Source organism: Lissotriton helveticus, chromosome 7 (genome assembly GCF_964261635.1).
Source record: "Lissotriton helveticus chromosome 7, aLisHel1.1, whole genome shotgun sequence".
In the NCBI taxonomy this organism is placed as follows: domain Eukaryota; kingdom Metazoa; phylum Chordata; class Amphibia; order Caudata; family Salamandridae; genus Lissotriton; species Lissotriton helveticus.
The window spans coordinates 868,858,353-868,872,877 of NC_136068.1; the positions used below are offsets into that span (position 1 = coordinate 868,858,353).

General features: G+C 44.2%; 1 protein-coding gene across 1 annotated transcript in view; it reads right to left on the reverse strand.

Moving 5' to 3' along the window:
- The window catches only part of TENM2 (teneurin transmembrane protein 2), a 1,287,822-nt gene that overhangs the window by 94,900 nt on the left and 1,178,397 nt on the right, over window positions 1–14,525 (reverse strand). Inside the window, exons 22-23 of the mRNA XM_078653379.1 lie at window positions 6,375–6,529; window positions 3,331–4,205 (exon numbers count right to left, since the gene is read on the reverse strand). Coding sequence (XP_078509505.1) covers window positions 3,331–4,205; window positions 6,375–6,529 — 1,030 coding nt within the window. The remainder of the gene's footprint in view (window positions 1–3,330; window positions 4,206–6,374; window positions 6,530–14,525) is intronic.

Here is a 14,525-nt window from a genome sequence, read left to right on the forward strand (position 1 = left end):
ACCTGTCAATAAAAGGGGCCAGCCGCACGTGACCAGAGCCAGTTGCATGTACTAATTATAGGTGTCTGTGTCGTCCTTGTCACTGCATGCGGGCCTAGGGCTCAGAAGCCTACACAAGCTATGACTAAGAGAAGGATCATTCTGATAGCAGAGTTTTGACCAGACTAGAATATTTGGCAATCATGTATATGGTTGCATTTTTAAAAGGGGTAACCGAACTTAAATGCAAACCTTAAATATGTTTAGACATATTTAAACATTGTAAATTTAATAAAAAGAATGTGTAAAATTCGGGGGGGGGGGGGCAAATTATTCTATTTTACGGTGGTTTCGCATAACAAACTTTCAAGAACACTGCCGTACAGTGAGGAGGATGGCACCAGAGGGTGGAGGATGTTGCGATGCACAGAAATGTTTGTATTGAGTTGCAATTGCATATATATAGTGCTTAAAGTTCTAAAAACAGTGCCGAAACAAAACACTCAGATGATACAGCTATCACTACCACTGTGAAATCATAAATGTAATAAGGGTAGAGTCTGAGCACTTTTTATATGCAGGAGAGCCACGGTAGTATGTCAAATAATTGTGATATTAATCGGACTTTAAATCACATCGGTGACAAGCGCTGGCATGACCTGTGTCGAACAGTTTGTACTTACCTTGATGTCACAGTTATTGTATCTTCTGGTTTAATGATCTGCATAGCTGGCGCGCACCAGTATAATAACTAATTAGTCATTTACGAAGTGTCACCAGAACGGAGGTGCTTCTTCCAGGGATAATAATCGTCCTGCGTTGCAATTTCAGAGCAATGAACATTATATATCGTCAGATCGAAGCAATTCTACAAAACAACCAGCAGGTGGCCTCAGTCTCAGCTGTACTTCAATAGAGGGAAAGGGCCTTTCCATTCAGAAACGCAGTCTGGACATTTTAACTAAGAATACAGCTGCCTATCCTTAAATTGATTTTAAGTCACGGTTACTCCCACCACACTGCTCTGTCAATGTTAAATAAAGGACGGGGTATCCCACATTTATAGGCAGAAATAAGCAATTGTTGGCAGCGGTGCTGAGACTTCGCCAGCGCTGGCCTTTGCTCTGATAGTGCACTGAGTGAAACCAAATTTGTCGCCCCTCCCATTCGCTCTCTTTAAATGTGTGTTAAAAAAATTTGACGGATGGGGGAATGCGAGGGAGTGAGAGAAAGAAGAGCCATGAAAAGGAAAGCAACCAAAAAGCAGACAGCACCAACAGTCTCAAGAAACAGTCATATTTATGAGAGCTTTGCATCATGCTTGCACCACGCAGCAACCCTCTAAGTCAGATTCAAAATCTGTAGTGAGGTAAATCGCTGCGTTGGCTTATTCTACACAAGGGAGGCGTTCCATGGAAGTTGGGGTGGGCGTTCGCCAGCCGCCATCCTTGCAGGTAACAGCAGTGGGGCCGTCTGGGGGGGATTTCAAAGGATGGTGCAGAGGGAAAATTAATTATTTATTACATTTTCCCTTTGCATCGTCACTCGAAATCCCCCCCATCCGGCCCCACCACTGTTACCTGCACGGACCGTGGCTGGCGTTCCCACGTATATCCTGTGGTTTTTGACGCATTCCCAGATTTCCAAGACCTTGAAACCTGGGATTGTGGCAAAAAGATATGCCTCCCCAGGAGAAGTGTAACGAGGAGAAATATCTTTATTTCGACTAATATTTTCCTCACACAGAGGAAAAAGCCTCTTAGGATTGTTTTTATGTAGAAAGGTGTCCCTTCCAGCACAAATACAATTCTGCCTACAACACAGGCACCCTTGCACCATACCTGCGATAGCGTTAGGCTGCCAAAATGGAGCCATCTTAGGGGGAAAGGAACGGAATGTGCCGTATTGGACAATTATGGCACATTCCGACCATTTCACTCTGACGCAGGACCGTGCAGCAAGGTGACACATATTTCATAAATATTGTCCAGTGTTTTTAAGCAATGCGAATTGTGCTTCTCCACTTTAAAGGATCGGCCGCCCTGGCATGGGCCCAGCTCGCACATGTAAAGGGTTGGTCATGGGTTTCTCGACACACTTTTTTCTTCATTTTTGTACACCCCCTTCCAATCAATGCCATTACCGTCGCACAAAATTGTCTCCTTGTTTGACTACACTGAGATCCCATGCTGTGTCTGCATTCTTTATTCTTGGCCCCAATTTGCAAAGATCTTCCTTTGAGTAACACCTGCCTTAGGTCTGACTACACTTACCTTGCTCCGAATGATTTCCAAACCCTTTTCTACAGCTATTTGTGCCCTACTCCAGGATTAGGTGTGATTTACTCTCATGTTTCCAGGAGAAAGACATAGCTCATTTATTGCTCCTGCCAGATGTGACCTGTGGCCAGTATCACACTAAGTGAAACTGTCATGCTAACATCCTGAAACACCTCAAAGCAGACATGAATGTCTGATTATGTCTGCTTTGCACCCTGGAGCTACGCGTTTCCTGTTTGACCCCCTTCAGTGATTGCAGGCTGACCAAACCCCGCCCTCCACTTTTCAATTATGCAAATCACAATGCATTGTTCAGTTTTAGTTTGGTCATTATGGTAGAAAGGATTCTTACATTATTCATAGTGTTCATTAAATATCTGTATAACACTTTGTAGAAGCCTACTGAAAAAAACCTCTAAGATTCCTGCATGCAATTTGAGAATTATAAATTGCTTTTAACATAGCGCTTGCTGCCACAGTTTTGCTGTTGCTAAGTGCTGCAATAATTGCCCAATTTAACAAAGCACTATTAATCAGGTTCAGAGGATGAAAGTCTGAGATGGCACTCCTGGTATCTGGACTCACATCTTGCTACCTGACAATAGCAACAACCTCTCAGCTCACAGAGCTCCACTGCCAGCTCTCTGATGCAAGTCATGGAAAGAATGACCACCCTTAGGGGTTTGGGTAATTAGACAATATCTTAATGGCGGTGCATGCAAATTTGCAAGGGATCCCGAAATATATAATCAGCAAGAAAATGTGAGGGAGCAGGCAGAAAAGCCTAAAACATGAATGATGCTACCGATGAGAAAAGAAAACATACAATAAATTAAATCGGGTAAAAAAGTTAAGCTGACATTTGAGGGCTCCAATTACTGTGCCTATACATGTCACTGGAGAGTGATAGAGGCCTAAAAACAACCTGGCAGGTGTCAGTTTATCTCAATTAAATGGAGTGAAGGAATTGCAAATAAATATGATAAATGCACTGCAACCACGCCTGTAACATTCCAGGTATCACTTTAGAAAGACATAGCATAGTCAAAACACATAAAAATGTATATCTTACTCATAAAATGTTGTCCAGCCTGTTTCATCACTTTTTGTAGTTAAAAGGCCACTAGTCCCATCATAAGCCATCAAAGCCAGATCCAAATTCTGGGTGGAGACCGCCTTTAGACCACCATTGCTACCAATAGTCAGAGTCACAATCTGGTTATCGGGCATGAGTAAGTGGCGTGGGGTGCCGTTGGCGTCCCTTCGTATTTTTAAGGAGTTGCCACTGTTGTCCACCATCTCGATGATATCATTGTCAGCGCTGTAGGTGAAATTGTACAAGTATTCCCCGGTTACAAGGCTTAGGGTATACTGGTGAACTCCATTCAGATTGAAGACATACAACTCTTGCTCTCCAGGAGATGCGACCTCATATTGGTTAAAAGCATTCAGGAGGGGCCTGTTTTGCATGATGGCACGGATACGAATATTGCCCAGGTCAGCAATGTAGACTGTGCCATCGGGAGCTACAGCCAGAGATGATGGAGCATTCAAGAAGGCATCGGTCGCATATCCATCATCCCCGGCATAGCAGTTACAGTTGACATCATCCTTGCAGTTGCAGTCGGAGGCTGCCCCGGCGAGAAGCGAGATCTCCCCATTGGTTGTGACTTGGCGCAGCCGGTTGATTTTCTTCTCATTTGTTTCCGCAATGTAAAGGATGCCCGTGTGTGAGATGGAGATGGCGCTCGCGGACTCAAGAGCAGAGTGAATGGCTAGCTTGCTAAGGGAATAGTCTATGCCCGGGACCTGGCAGTGCATGGGGCGACCAGCGATGATGCTCACTTGATGGTTTTCTGTTATGCGTAGTATGACATTGTTCTCTAAAACGTAAAGTGAGTTGTCCATGGGGTTTACCGCCAGATCGGTCGGCCATTCCATTCGAACCTGCAAAACATATGACATACTGTTACAAACATCTGCTTATGCATATGTCAATAATTTTACCTACAAAGCAACACAAACCTTAGATTAACCTGTCACACTGCTGTAAATTATAGTTTAGTATCACAGTACTCTCTCATCCCAACACAAATCGATTTGTAATTGCGCAAAGGTATATTCAGTCTGCATAGGATAGTGAATATGATGGTTGTAACTGGTGGAAACATTATTGTATGTTTATTAAAATGAGAGCAGGGGACCCATCATTAGTAAAAATGCGATGCAGGGCGCGCTACGAAATTTGTTTTATTCATAAATTGTTTACTTACCTCACATTATCCATATTCCGGTGTTTAGCACCCCCCACCCTGCCCCTCCCCCGCCCGCCTTTCTGGCCCACGGAACTCCCTCCACGGGCTGCAGCTGTTTATACGGGAGTGATGCAAAATTTAAAATGCTACCCCAACATCTTTGAATTTTAAGAAATGCTGTACAATATGGTAGGCAAATTGATCTAGGTTGAGTACATTAGGTAGACATTATAAGAAAGTGTAGACATCTCTCCTGATACAATTTGAGACTAAATTGCCTTTTACTCTGACAGGCAGTCATCCCACAGTAGAGGTGGGTGAGCCACAGAAAGCTCGGGCCAGACGCCTTGCTCTGATCCAGCTTGTGGTCCTCTCTGACCCTGTAGCTGAAAACATGCTAAGCTTGCACATGCCTTCTGCCTGCCACCGCGTGAGCCAAGAATTAAAGACAAAGTAGTGAAACAGAGGCGGAAAGCACAGTGCGAATTCAGAAAACCTAGGATCAATGCTTGACCAAACTGTGTGACTTTAGGGCTTAGGCAAATATTTTATTATACTGAGACTCCTTTTTCTTTTCGATCCCATATGAGAGCGCCTTCAGATACACAATAAACCTTTGTGTTTGATTTAATAGACTATATTCAGAGCCACTGAAATTATGTAGCAGGGAGGACGAAATTATGTGGTAGGTATTACTAAATTATGCAGCAAGGAAAGGCAAATTATGTGACATAATGCTGCACATTTTGTAATGTGATTACTTAGTTATTTTATCATTTTTACACATGCTTACATTATATGGGAAAAGATTACACATTATTGGTACTAAATTAACACCTTACTACAGCAATGAGCATCAGAAAGGTGACCAGTCAACCTTTTTGAAGGGCCTTCCACTGTGGGGCAACACGTATCACTGCTTTTCTAGTAACTTTTGATCCGTTTGAGCTAGAAATAATAATTTTTTGTTAAAATCTGAAGATTATGCAGCAGGTAGTTGATTACGTGGTAGATATGGCATGTCCATACTTATGCAGAAAATGCAGACTATAATGTTGCTCCATATATAATGAAAACCTAGGCCACTTATGTGGTACACATGCCAACTAAGAAGCCTCTTACTTCACTATAGTTATTGTTGTCAGCCTGGAGGTGGCATCAATGTTTTTAGATACATATTTAAAAACAATCACGCTTAATAATTGCCTCTCAATGCATTGGTATGATGCAATCTACTAAAATGAAACACTTTCGAATGTTAAAGAAATACACCTTTTACATGTTTTTGAAGGGACCTCATCAAATCTTTGTATAAAGGCTGTTGCATGATTTACATGCCAACATTTTTTACGGCTCAGCTTGTGCACAGCCTCTTAGAACCAAGCCAAACCAGTGGCTCAGATCCATCTTGGGTCTCCTTGTCCACAGTTGATTTAGCAGAGTTTAGCATGGTTTGTGTGGAGCAAAGACTGGCCATCTGTCCTCCACATGAATTATAGGTGAATGCATTATACTACACTGCTCATATTTACTACAGTGGAATTATACATTGAGCAGCACAGCCGCATACCAGGCTCTTCTCTCTCTTGATAGGTAGGTATTATGGCATCCCTCAGAAAAGATTAGTCCCAAGATTCTAATCCTAAAAAAGACCTATATTGGACCAAAATTCTAGAAATCACATAATTGCTGTTCAGATCTCTTCCTATAGGCAAAGTCTTTCTTTGTTGTTGTAAGTGTGAGATGTAGTAATGAGGATTCAAGTGTATTCAGCCCTATGTAATTCCCACTAATTTATTCGTCGATGAAAATCCAGACTGTGATTAAATACAGCAGGGCGAGCGAAGGAGAACCTTAATACCTGGGTAATATCCATGCTTGAGTCGCAGCTTAGCGGCCGACCTGCCGCTAAGTCGTTTGATCCCAGCAACGTGGAGATGATTCCATTTTGATCAACCTTCCGTATCATGGTGGCATCCACAAAATAAATAAGTCCGTTTTTGTCTACTGCAATACCTGTGTGAGGCAAATAAGAATTAAGATCCATTTTTATGTAGCTGTCGCAAAATAAGTGTGCAGTGAGTGACAGGGGTCAATGAATGTTGCGTTTCTTACTGCATTTTTTACAAGATAGGTGGCCACATGGGCATTTTTTCCTCCATTTCACCTGACAATCCATAGTTATCTCATATGAATAATAAGAACGACAAAACCAGCAATAATATGCATTGCTTGTTTTCATATTCAATTTCATACTTACTACTGTAGTTTCTATTGGTGAATAAATAATAGGTGCTACTATCCAAATTAGTGGTTCTCAATTTAACAACCTTAGAAAAATGAAAGAAGGAATTGAGCTGCAGAGATTCAAACTCATGACTTGAAGATCCCAGCCAATGACCGTAGCAAGCGAATTAACTCACTGAGCTATCTTGCAAGCACTATTCTGCATTGGCGTCATCCCAAAGGATCATGGGAAGCCATCTCCCTGTGTGGCAGCCCACGATATGATACCTGGCCTCTCTCACAATCTTACCTACTGCCTTATGTTGCTTGGTCTCTCTCTTTGGCTAGGTGATGCAGTGGATTATTTGTGCAGTGGATGTGAAGCCCATTGACTGTTTTAATGTGTTCATGGGCTTGGACTGGGGTGGGATATCACACATCTGATTCTCCATTCCAGAGTTCAGTATCTCCTTAGTGCACCAGCATGCAGTTCAGTAGTAACTGCACATGCGTGCCAGGTACATTCGGTTATGGTTCAGAGATTAGCGACAAGCCCGGTGTCTTTTCCTGACTGAGGAGCTGAGCTGACGCTTCATGATTGTTAGTGGACTCGGATTCAAGTCATTTAAGTTCAGGAATCCCTTCATGATTAGCAAAATGGGAAGATGTGTTCATGCCACAGAACCTTGATGGACCACCAGCAGATCTCCCCCCTCCCCAGTGCCTTGAGACCCTTTCGGGTGAGTACTCTCGCTTTACAAGGCATTGATTGATTGATGCCACAAACAAAACGCCCGAGCTATTCATTGTCTACCACAAAGCATCTACGGGGTGCCCCGTTTTGTCTTTCAAGCCTTTCTCAAGCCACCCCTGAGGCATAGCTTATGTGTAAAGTGACATTTCTCACAGCAGAAAGAACTGTGGCTAAATGTCTCCAAGCTGGAGCACCCACTACTTAGGCACAATAAATTGTGAGATCTCCCTGAAGAAGCAATCAAGGACAGACGAAGAACAGGCCAAGCCTAGAACCATCTCCCTAAAAAACAGAAACTGCTAATCCACACCTCCTGCCTGATCTCCACTAAATGGCAGAGCTCAGGCCTAATCTGCATTTTCTTGATAAATGAAAGGATCCATGGAATTTCCAAAGGTAACCGGTCTCTTCAGCCTCACCTCGCCTCAGTGACTGAGTCTCCTCCCTCCTGCTACAGGAATGCATCCCCTGAAATTTAAACTTAAAACTTCAGATTGTCAGTTTACATTTTTTCTTTGTATGCCTCTCTCCTCGCTTTCCATCCTCTGCATGCTTCCTCTATGATTACAGCCTATTCTAAGACATGGGCATGTTTGACTTAATGTCTAATGTTGTATCTCAGCAAATTACCAACATTTCATCTTCAAGATCACAACCTGTCCTTCTTTGAAAGCCTTGCCTTGCCCTGCAATCTAGCTATTCCTAATCTCCTCAAGTCAATCTACTAATCCCAGCAACCCATCTGCATGATCTCACATACCCCCAATAATAAATTTATTTATTTATTTATTTATTCAAAGTTTTATATAGCGCGAACAAGATCCTTACAGATATCAGAGCGCTTCACAAAGACAGGGTAGGGACAGTAGGGCTGAACAGAGATAATGGAAGCAGTATAATAGTCACTAACATGGTAGGATAATAATAACATGCATAAATCATATCAATATACAATCAGGTAAACAAGTAATATAAGATGACACAAGTCATTGATCCCACTACAGAGGTGTTCAGGTACACCTTGGGTGTGTGGATGGCTTATACCAATGTTTTAGTATAGAGAGAGCACTGAGTGGGGGCATCGGGAGAGTGAATCAGTAAACCAGCGTGTATCATATATTGGTCGGTAGTAAGATAGTAGCGTAGTAGTGACCCCATCAAGTAGAAGTATAGTGCCAAAGGACAGGTGAACAGTGATACAGAGCAATGCAGAGTCTCTGATCCAGCACCTATAAGGTTCAGGAGATCTTGGCCAGAAGGATGTTTTTCACCTCTTTCTTGAAGATTGCAGTGGAGGAGATAAGCCTGGTTTCAGGAGGGAGCGCATTCCAGATCCTGGGTGCCATTCCTGAGAAGGAGCGCTTGTATGTTTTTTCCTTCCGGAATCTACAAGGTTTCAGGAGTAGGTTTTTTGTACTTCTATTGGATCTCGAACCTCCTGATATAGACAACTTTAGAGCCAGGTAGTTGGGTGCATTGTGGTGCACGGCCGAGTGTGTCATAACTGCAATTTTTAGCTGTATTCTGGCTTCAAAAGGCAGCCATTTTAGGGACTTTAAGTCTGGGGATATATTCGAATGTTTTCTTGAGCCAGTAATGAGTCTCGCGGCAGCGTTCAAGGAGGCTCTTAAGGGTGCTGTTGTGGATAGCGGGAGTCCGCTGAGGGCCACAATTCCGTAGTCTATTCGAGGGATGACTAAAGCTTGTACAGCAGTTTGGAAGTCTTCGGCAGGGAGGAAGGGTTTAATTTTCCTCAGTGTGTTGATTTGGAAATTAGCTGCTTTTGTGGCTTTGCTAACGTGCTGCTGCATGTCAAGCTTGGCGTCAAGTGTGATGCCTAGGGATTTCGCCGAATCGACTATGGTAGGTTGGACATTGAGTGCTGTTAAGTTATTGAGCCAGGTTTGGGTGGTGGAAATTTTTGCCGGGGGTGAGATGAGTAGGAACTCAGTTTTCAGAGCATTTAGTTTGAGGTGATTATCGGCCAGCCAAGATTGAGTGTTAATAAGCGTGGAATTCAGATGTTTGATATCTTCCGGGGATTGTAGCTTTAGGTAAAGTTGTGTGTCGTCGGCGTACATATGGAATTGGACATTGGAAGCATGGAGCAAGGTGGCGAGCGGTTCCATGACGAGGTTGAACAGTGTGGGGGAAAGGGAGGATCCTTGTGGAACACCTAGATCTGCAGGCACAGGTGTAGATAGCACATTGTCGATCTTGAACTTCTGAGACCTGTTGTGAAGGAAGGACGAAAACCATTTGAGAACAGTTCCCGATAGACCCATTCTAGTGCTTAGCAGCTCCAGCAAGTTCTCATGTTTGACCGTGTCAAATGCTGACGAGAGGTCAAGAAGGATGAGGAGGCAGGACTCATTGCGATCAAGAATTTGGAGGGCGTCATCAATTATGTGTGTCATAGCTGTTTCCGTGCTATGTTTCGCTCGGAAGCCTGATTGATGAGGGTTGAGGAGGTCAAATTGGTCAATGTGTTTTGTTAGTTGGAGTTGGACACATTTCTCCAGCAGTTTGGCCAGGGTGGGGATATTGGTGATGGGCCGGTAATTGTTTAGGTCAGACGGATCAGCTGTAGGTTTCTTGAGTATAGGCGTGACTTGCCCCACCTTGAGGGAGTCTAGAATGAGGCCTTGTTGCAGGGAGCTGTTGATGATTTTGGTCCAGAGAGGGAGGAGCAAGGGGATGAAGTCTTTTACAGCATTAGCAGGTAGAGGGACTGTGAGGTGATTAGAGGGCTTCAAGGTGCAGAGCAGTTTGTGTATTGCTTCTTCCGAGTAAGTGTCGAAGTGCAGCCAAGATGCCTTGTTTTTAGGTTGAGTGTTAGCCATTCTGGTGTGGTTGGGGAATCGGCTTACATCCATGACGAGGTCATTTCTTATGTTGTCAGTCTTTAGCTTAAAGAAAGCAGAGAAGGCTTCACAGTGTGGGGTGTCGCTTGTTGTGCTGTTTGATCGTAAGGGTTGTGTCTAAATACACCTAACTCTTCTTATTTAATCCACCCGAAAGATACTGGGGTAAATGCATGGACTGGTCTCCTTGACGGCACAAAACTAATCCCAATAAACAATAATCACCACTGAATTAATCACTAACCTTTGGAGCAAAGTGCTTCCTGGCATAAAGCATTTCAACACCTCATCAAGGTGCTTTGAAAATGCAATTACAAGTATGTTGTGTCATTTTATTACAGTACATGACAGACCACATTTTATCAGACAACATTTTTAGTATTATGAGTTAAACTGAGAATGCAGCTGATCTGCAATTAATGTTTACACAAATTAAGCACTGGTACAAGGCCTGCTTCTACTGGATTTTAGTGTTGGTTGCGGGTGGAAATGGTGATTTCCAAGTACACTTCCCTACACATCCCAGACTTCGGATCCTGAACTTTAAGCACCTGAATACTTTGGCCATTTAAGATTTGTCCTCACACATTGCCTTTTGGGTTTGTTTAGAGTAAAGCAACCAGGAATGACTGAAAAAGTAGTTCAGCTAGGGCATGTTAGCATTTACTCCATTTGTCAGATGGCTAGGAGTGTCTTAGGGGCTCCCCCACCTACAGGCTCATGAAAATTACAAATTGGGACCCTCACCCAGCCTTCCTCTGAACACCTTTTGGGCTTCTTTAAGAAGAGAAGAAGGACTGTGCTTGCTGCTTGAGGCCTACAGGATACACGAAGGGCTGGACCTACTCCCAGCTTTACCCAGAACATAGACGCTGACTCCAAGGTCAGTTAGTTGACCTCCTGTGTTCTACAGGGACCCAACAAGCTGCAAGACGCCTTTTTCCCTAAAGTATCCAGGTGACCAGTAACAACCAGTCCAGCAGTAGACACTGCTTATGGCCTCTGATCGACCATCTGCATGTTTTTAAGGGTCTCTCCTGAAGTCCTGGGATCCTTAGAAGTATACATGTGTGGTTGTTTGGGCACCAAATAAAGTACAGAAATAAAATATACAGTATTGAGAATGTCTGAGCCAGTAATATTGCCATGTAAGATTTCTGACAAAAATCAGAGGCTATGTTTTGTTCATATGTGAGTGTATCAGCTATGTTTGTTAGTGCCCTATGTCCCACTCCCACACCGACAGACCATGCCCCCAACCTGGGCATCCTCTTGGACAGCAAACTCACCATGAAACGAAAAGTCGGCACAGTCTCTTCCGCCTGCTTCCACACTCTTCGCATGCTCCGAAGAATTTTTTTAATGACTCCCCATGAGCACGAGAAAAAACGTCTCTCAAGCGCTTATCAAGGATTATGGCAGCACACTGTACATAAGAAGAACCACCACCAGATGATTCAGTACTCAGCAGCCAGGCTCGTCTTCAATCTGATAAAATAGACCCACATCACCCCACACCTTAGAAACCAGCACTGGATCCTTGTCCATAAAAGATGCCAATTCAAGATAGTTATGCACACCTAAAAAGCCCTGCATGACCACGGAGCAGCCTACCTGAACCAACGCCTGAACTTCCACCAACCATCCCATGCCCTCTCCCAGCTGACGCGCATACACAGAAGCCACAGTGGAGGCCGTTCCTTCTACTACCTTGCTACCAAGTCCTGGAAGGGCCTCCACCTCCAAACATAAACCTCGCTGGCAGACTTCAGTAACAGACTCGAGACCTGGCATTTCAACTGAGCCCAGCATTCTAGCACCTGGACAAGGTCACGGTGATTAGCAGAGCTCTACAAATGCTGATTGATTGACTTATATGTGTGCAGCTAAGATGCATTGCATGTAACAGTAAGGGACTGTTTTTTGTCAAGTGTAGGGGCTATGTAGAAAGGGAGTGCCAAATTACATGGAGCTTTTTTGGCTGTATACATAGATAGTAGACATGTATGAAAACCAATCTTAGTGGAAAGTATCCCTGTAAAAACATTATAGAAGACTTAGGCCCTCATTAAAAATTGTGGTATTTCACCAAAGCGATAACTACTGGTGACATTTTTCATCTTGAAATACCAAGCCTCTTTGGGCTCGAAAATAAAATGTTTGCAAATTTGGGACCTATTAATTCTGGCCCTGGATAAACCAGGCCTGTCTGTACTGCTGAGAAGCTGTGTGAATCATCACAGCCTGGCCCCAACTAATCCATGAGGCACTGCACGGTTGGTCGGGGCCAGGCTGCAGAAAGTGACCCACCTCACGGACACAGCCTGCTGCACACCCTTGTCCCCACACCTCCTGCGCTGGTGCTTCCACTGACACTTTCCATCTACTCAAAGCATGAGGAAAATGTTAGCAGATTTCCCTGGAACAGGGGAAGACAAATTCTAAAAAGTCCTAGCAATACTCTCATCCAAGCGGTATTCCCCTTTCTGGGGGTGAACTTGTAAACCCCAGAATTTGGAGCAGGAATACCATCAGGAATTGTAGATTCTGGACCGCATTATCCACACACCAAAGGCCGCAACACGTATAGTGAGAGCCCTAGTTGCTTTGAAACTACCAGGCTGATAGCACAGCAAGGGAATATATATATGTATATGGGATTGTTCAATGATTTGGCAGGATGAAGCATGATAGTCGATAAGTATTGTCAGAGTGGGGGTACAAAGCTGCTGTGAGAAAAAGCCACCACACAATATGATTATTAGGCGGTGTGTTCTACGTGAAGGGAAGTGAAACCAGAATGAATTTATAGCATTCATAGTTGTAGGAAGGTAGACATTGCACCTTAATTGACTGACTAAATCATAACAGAGCTAAGGTATTCTACAGCGGGGGTATACAAGTTAGTTAGTTAGGACAAGGTGAAAGCTAGTGAAGTTAGAACAGTTGTTGTGCGGTGTTAGAATGTAGGATCTCATATATGGATATAATTGTTTAGGAGGAATCTTGAGCAGTCATCAGTAGGACAGAGATATCACTAGTCTAAATTTCTACTAAAGTGGCAGATTCCTTTACCAGTCTGACCCCGGCCCATCTAATGACCTTTAGAAAGGTGTTAAACCACATTTCTTTAACGGTGGGTATGTGAGATCGACACCAGCACAACGATTATTTGGTAGTGTGCACACTGAAAGTGCAATCAATCAATCTATCAGTGTATCAATCACAAAGATGTTGTCCTCCTTCAAGCAGACCCAACTATAAGCAGATACATGCGATGCCAAAGTAATCACTCATTACTACGGAGGCCTTACTCCGCATACCATTACTTCTCAAGCGTTACAACGCATGTGATGTAACAACACGTAGCCTTTACTACGCAGGTTGTTACATTGCATGTGTTGTAACATCGCATGCGTTGTAATGGCTAAACAATGGATGCGACTTGCTTGTGAAGGCGGCTCAGGCAGAACTCCTCCCAGGAAGCGACGCTGCTAGGCTGACCGGGATGAGTGCACCCAGGAAGGTGTGCGATGACAACAGCCTGTGCGCGATGACAACTGCCTGTGCGCAATGACAACTGCTTGTGCGCAATGACAACTGCCTGTGCGTGATGACAACCGCCTGTGCGCGATGACTACTGCCTCATTAAGAAAGTGGAGCGAGCAGCGTCCCAGGCACGGGAGATGCCAGGAAGCGGCGGCTCAGGGATAGGGAGACCAGCCCCGTCTTCATGGAGTGAGGGGGCCATGGGCGCCAAGGAGTCCAGCATAAGGTTCCTCACCTAAGAAGAGGACGTCAGGAGAGGTAAGCCGGGGGCGTTGTCCTAGGGGGAGGGTCGTGGAGGGGCAGGGTCGTGCTGGGGGTAGTGTTTTAGTGTTTAGGTTAGTGTTGTTGTGTTAGTGTAGTGTAGGGTAGTGTTTTAGGGTTTAGGGTAGTGTTGGGGGGTCATGCAGGGTAGTGTTTCAATGTAGGGACCGGACTGGGGGTAGGGGCAGGGTCGTGCTGGGGGTAGTGTTTTAGGATTTAGGGTGGTGATGTGGTGTTTGTGTAGTGTAGGGTAGTGTTTTAGGGTTTAGGGTAGTGTCGGGGGTCGTGCAGGGTAGTGTTTCAGTGTAGGGAACAGACTGGGGGTATGGGCGGGGTCGTGCTGGAGGTAGTGTTTTCG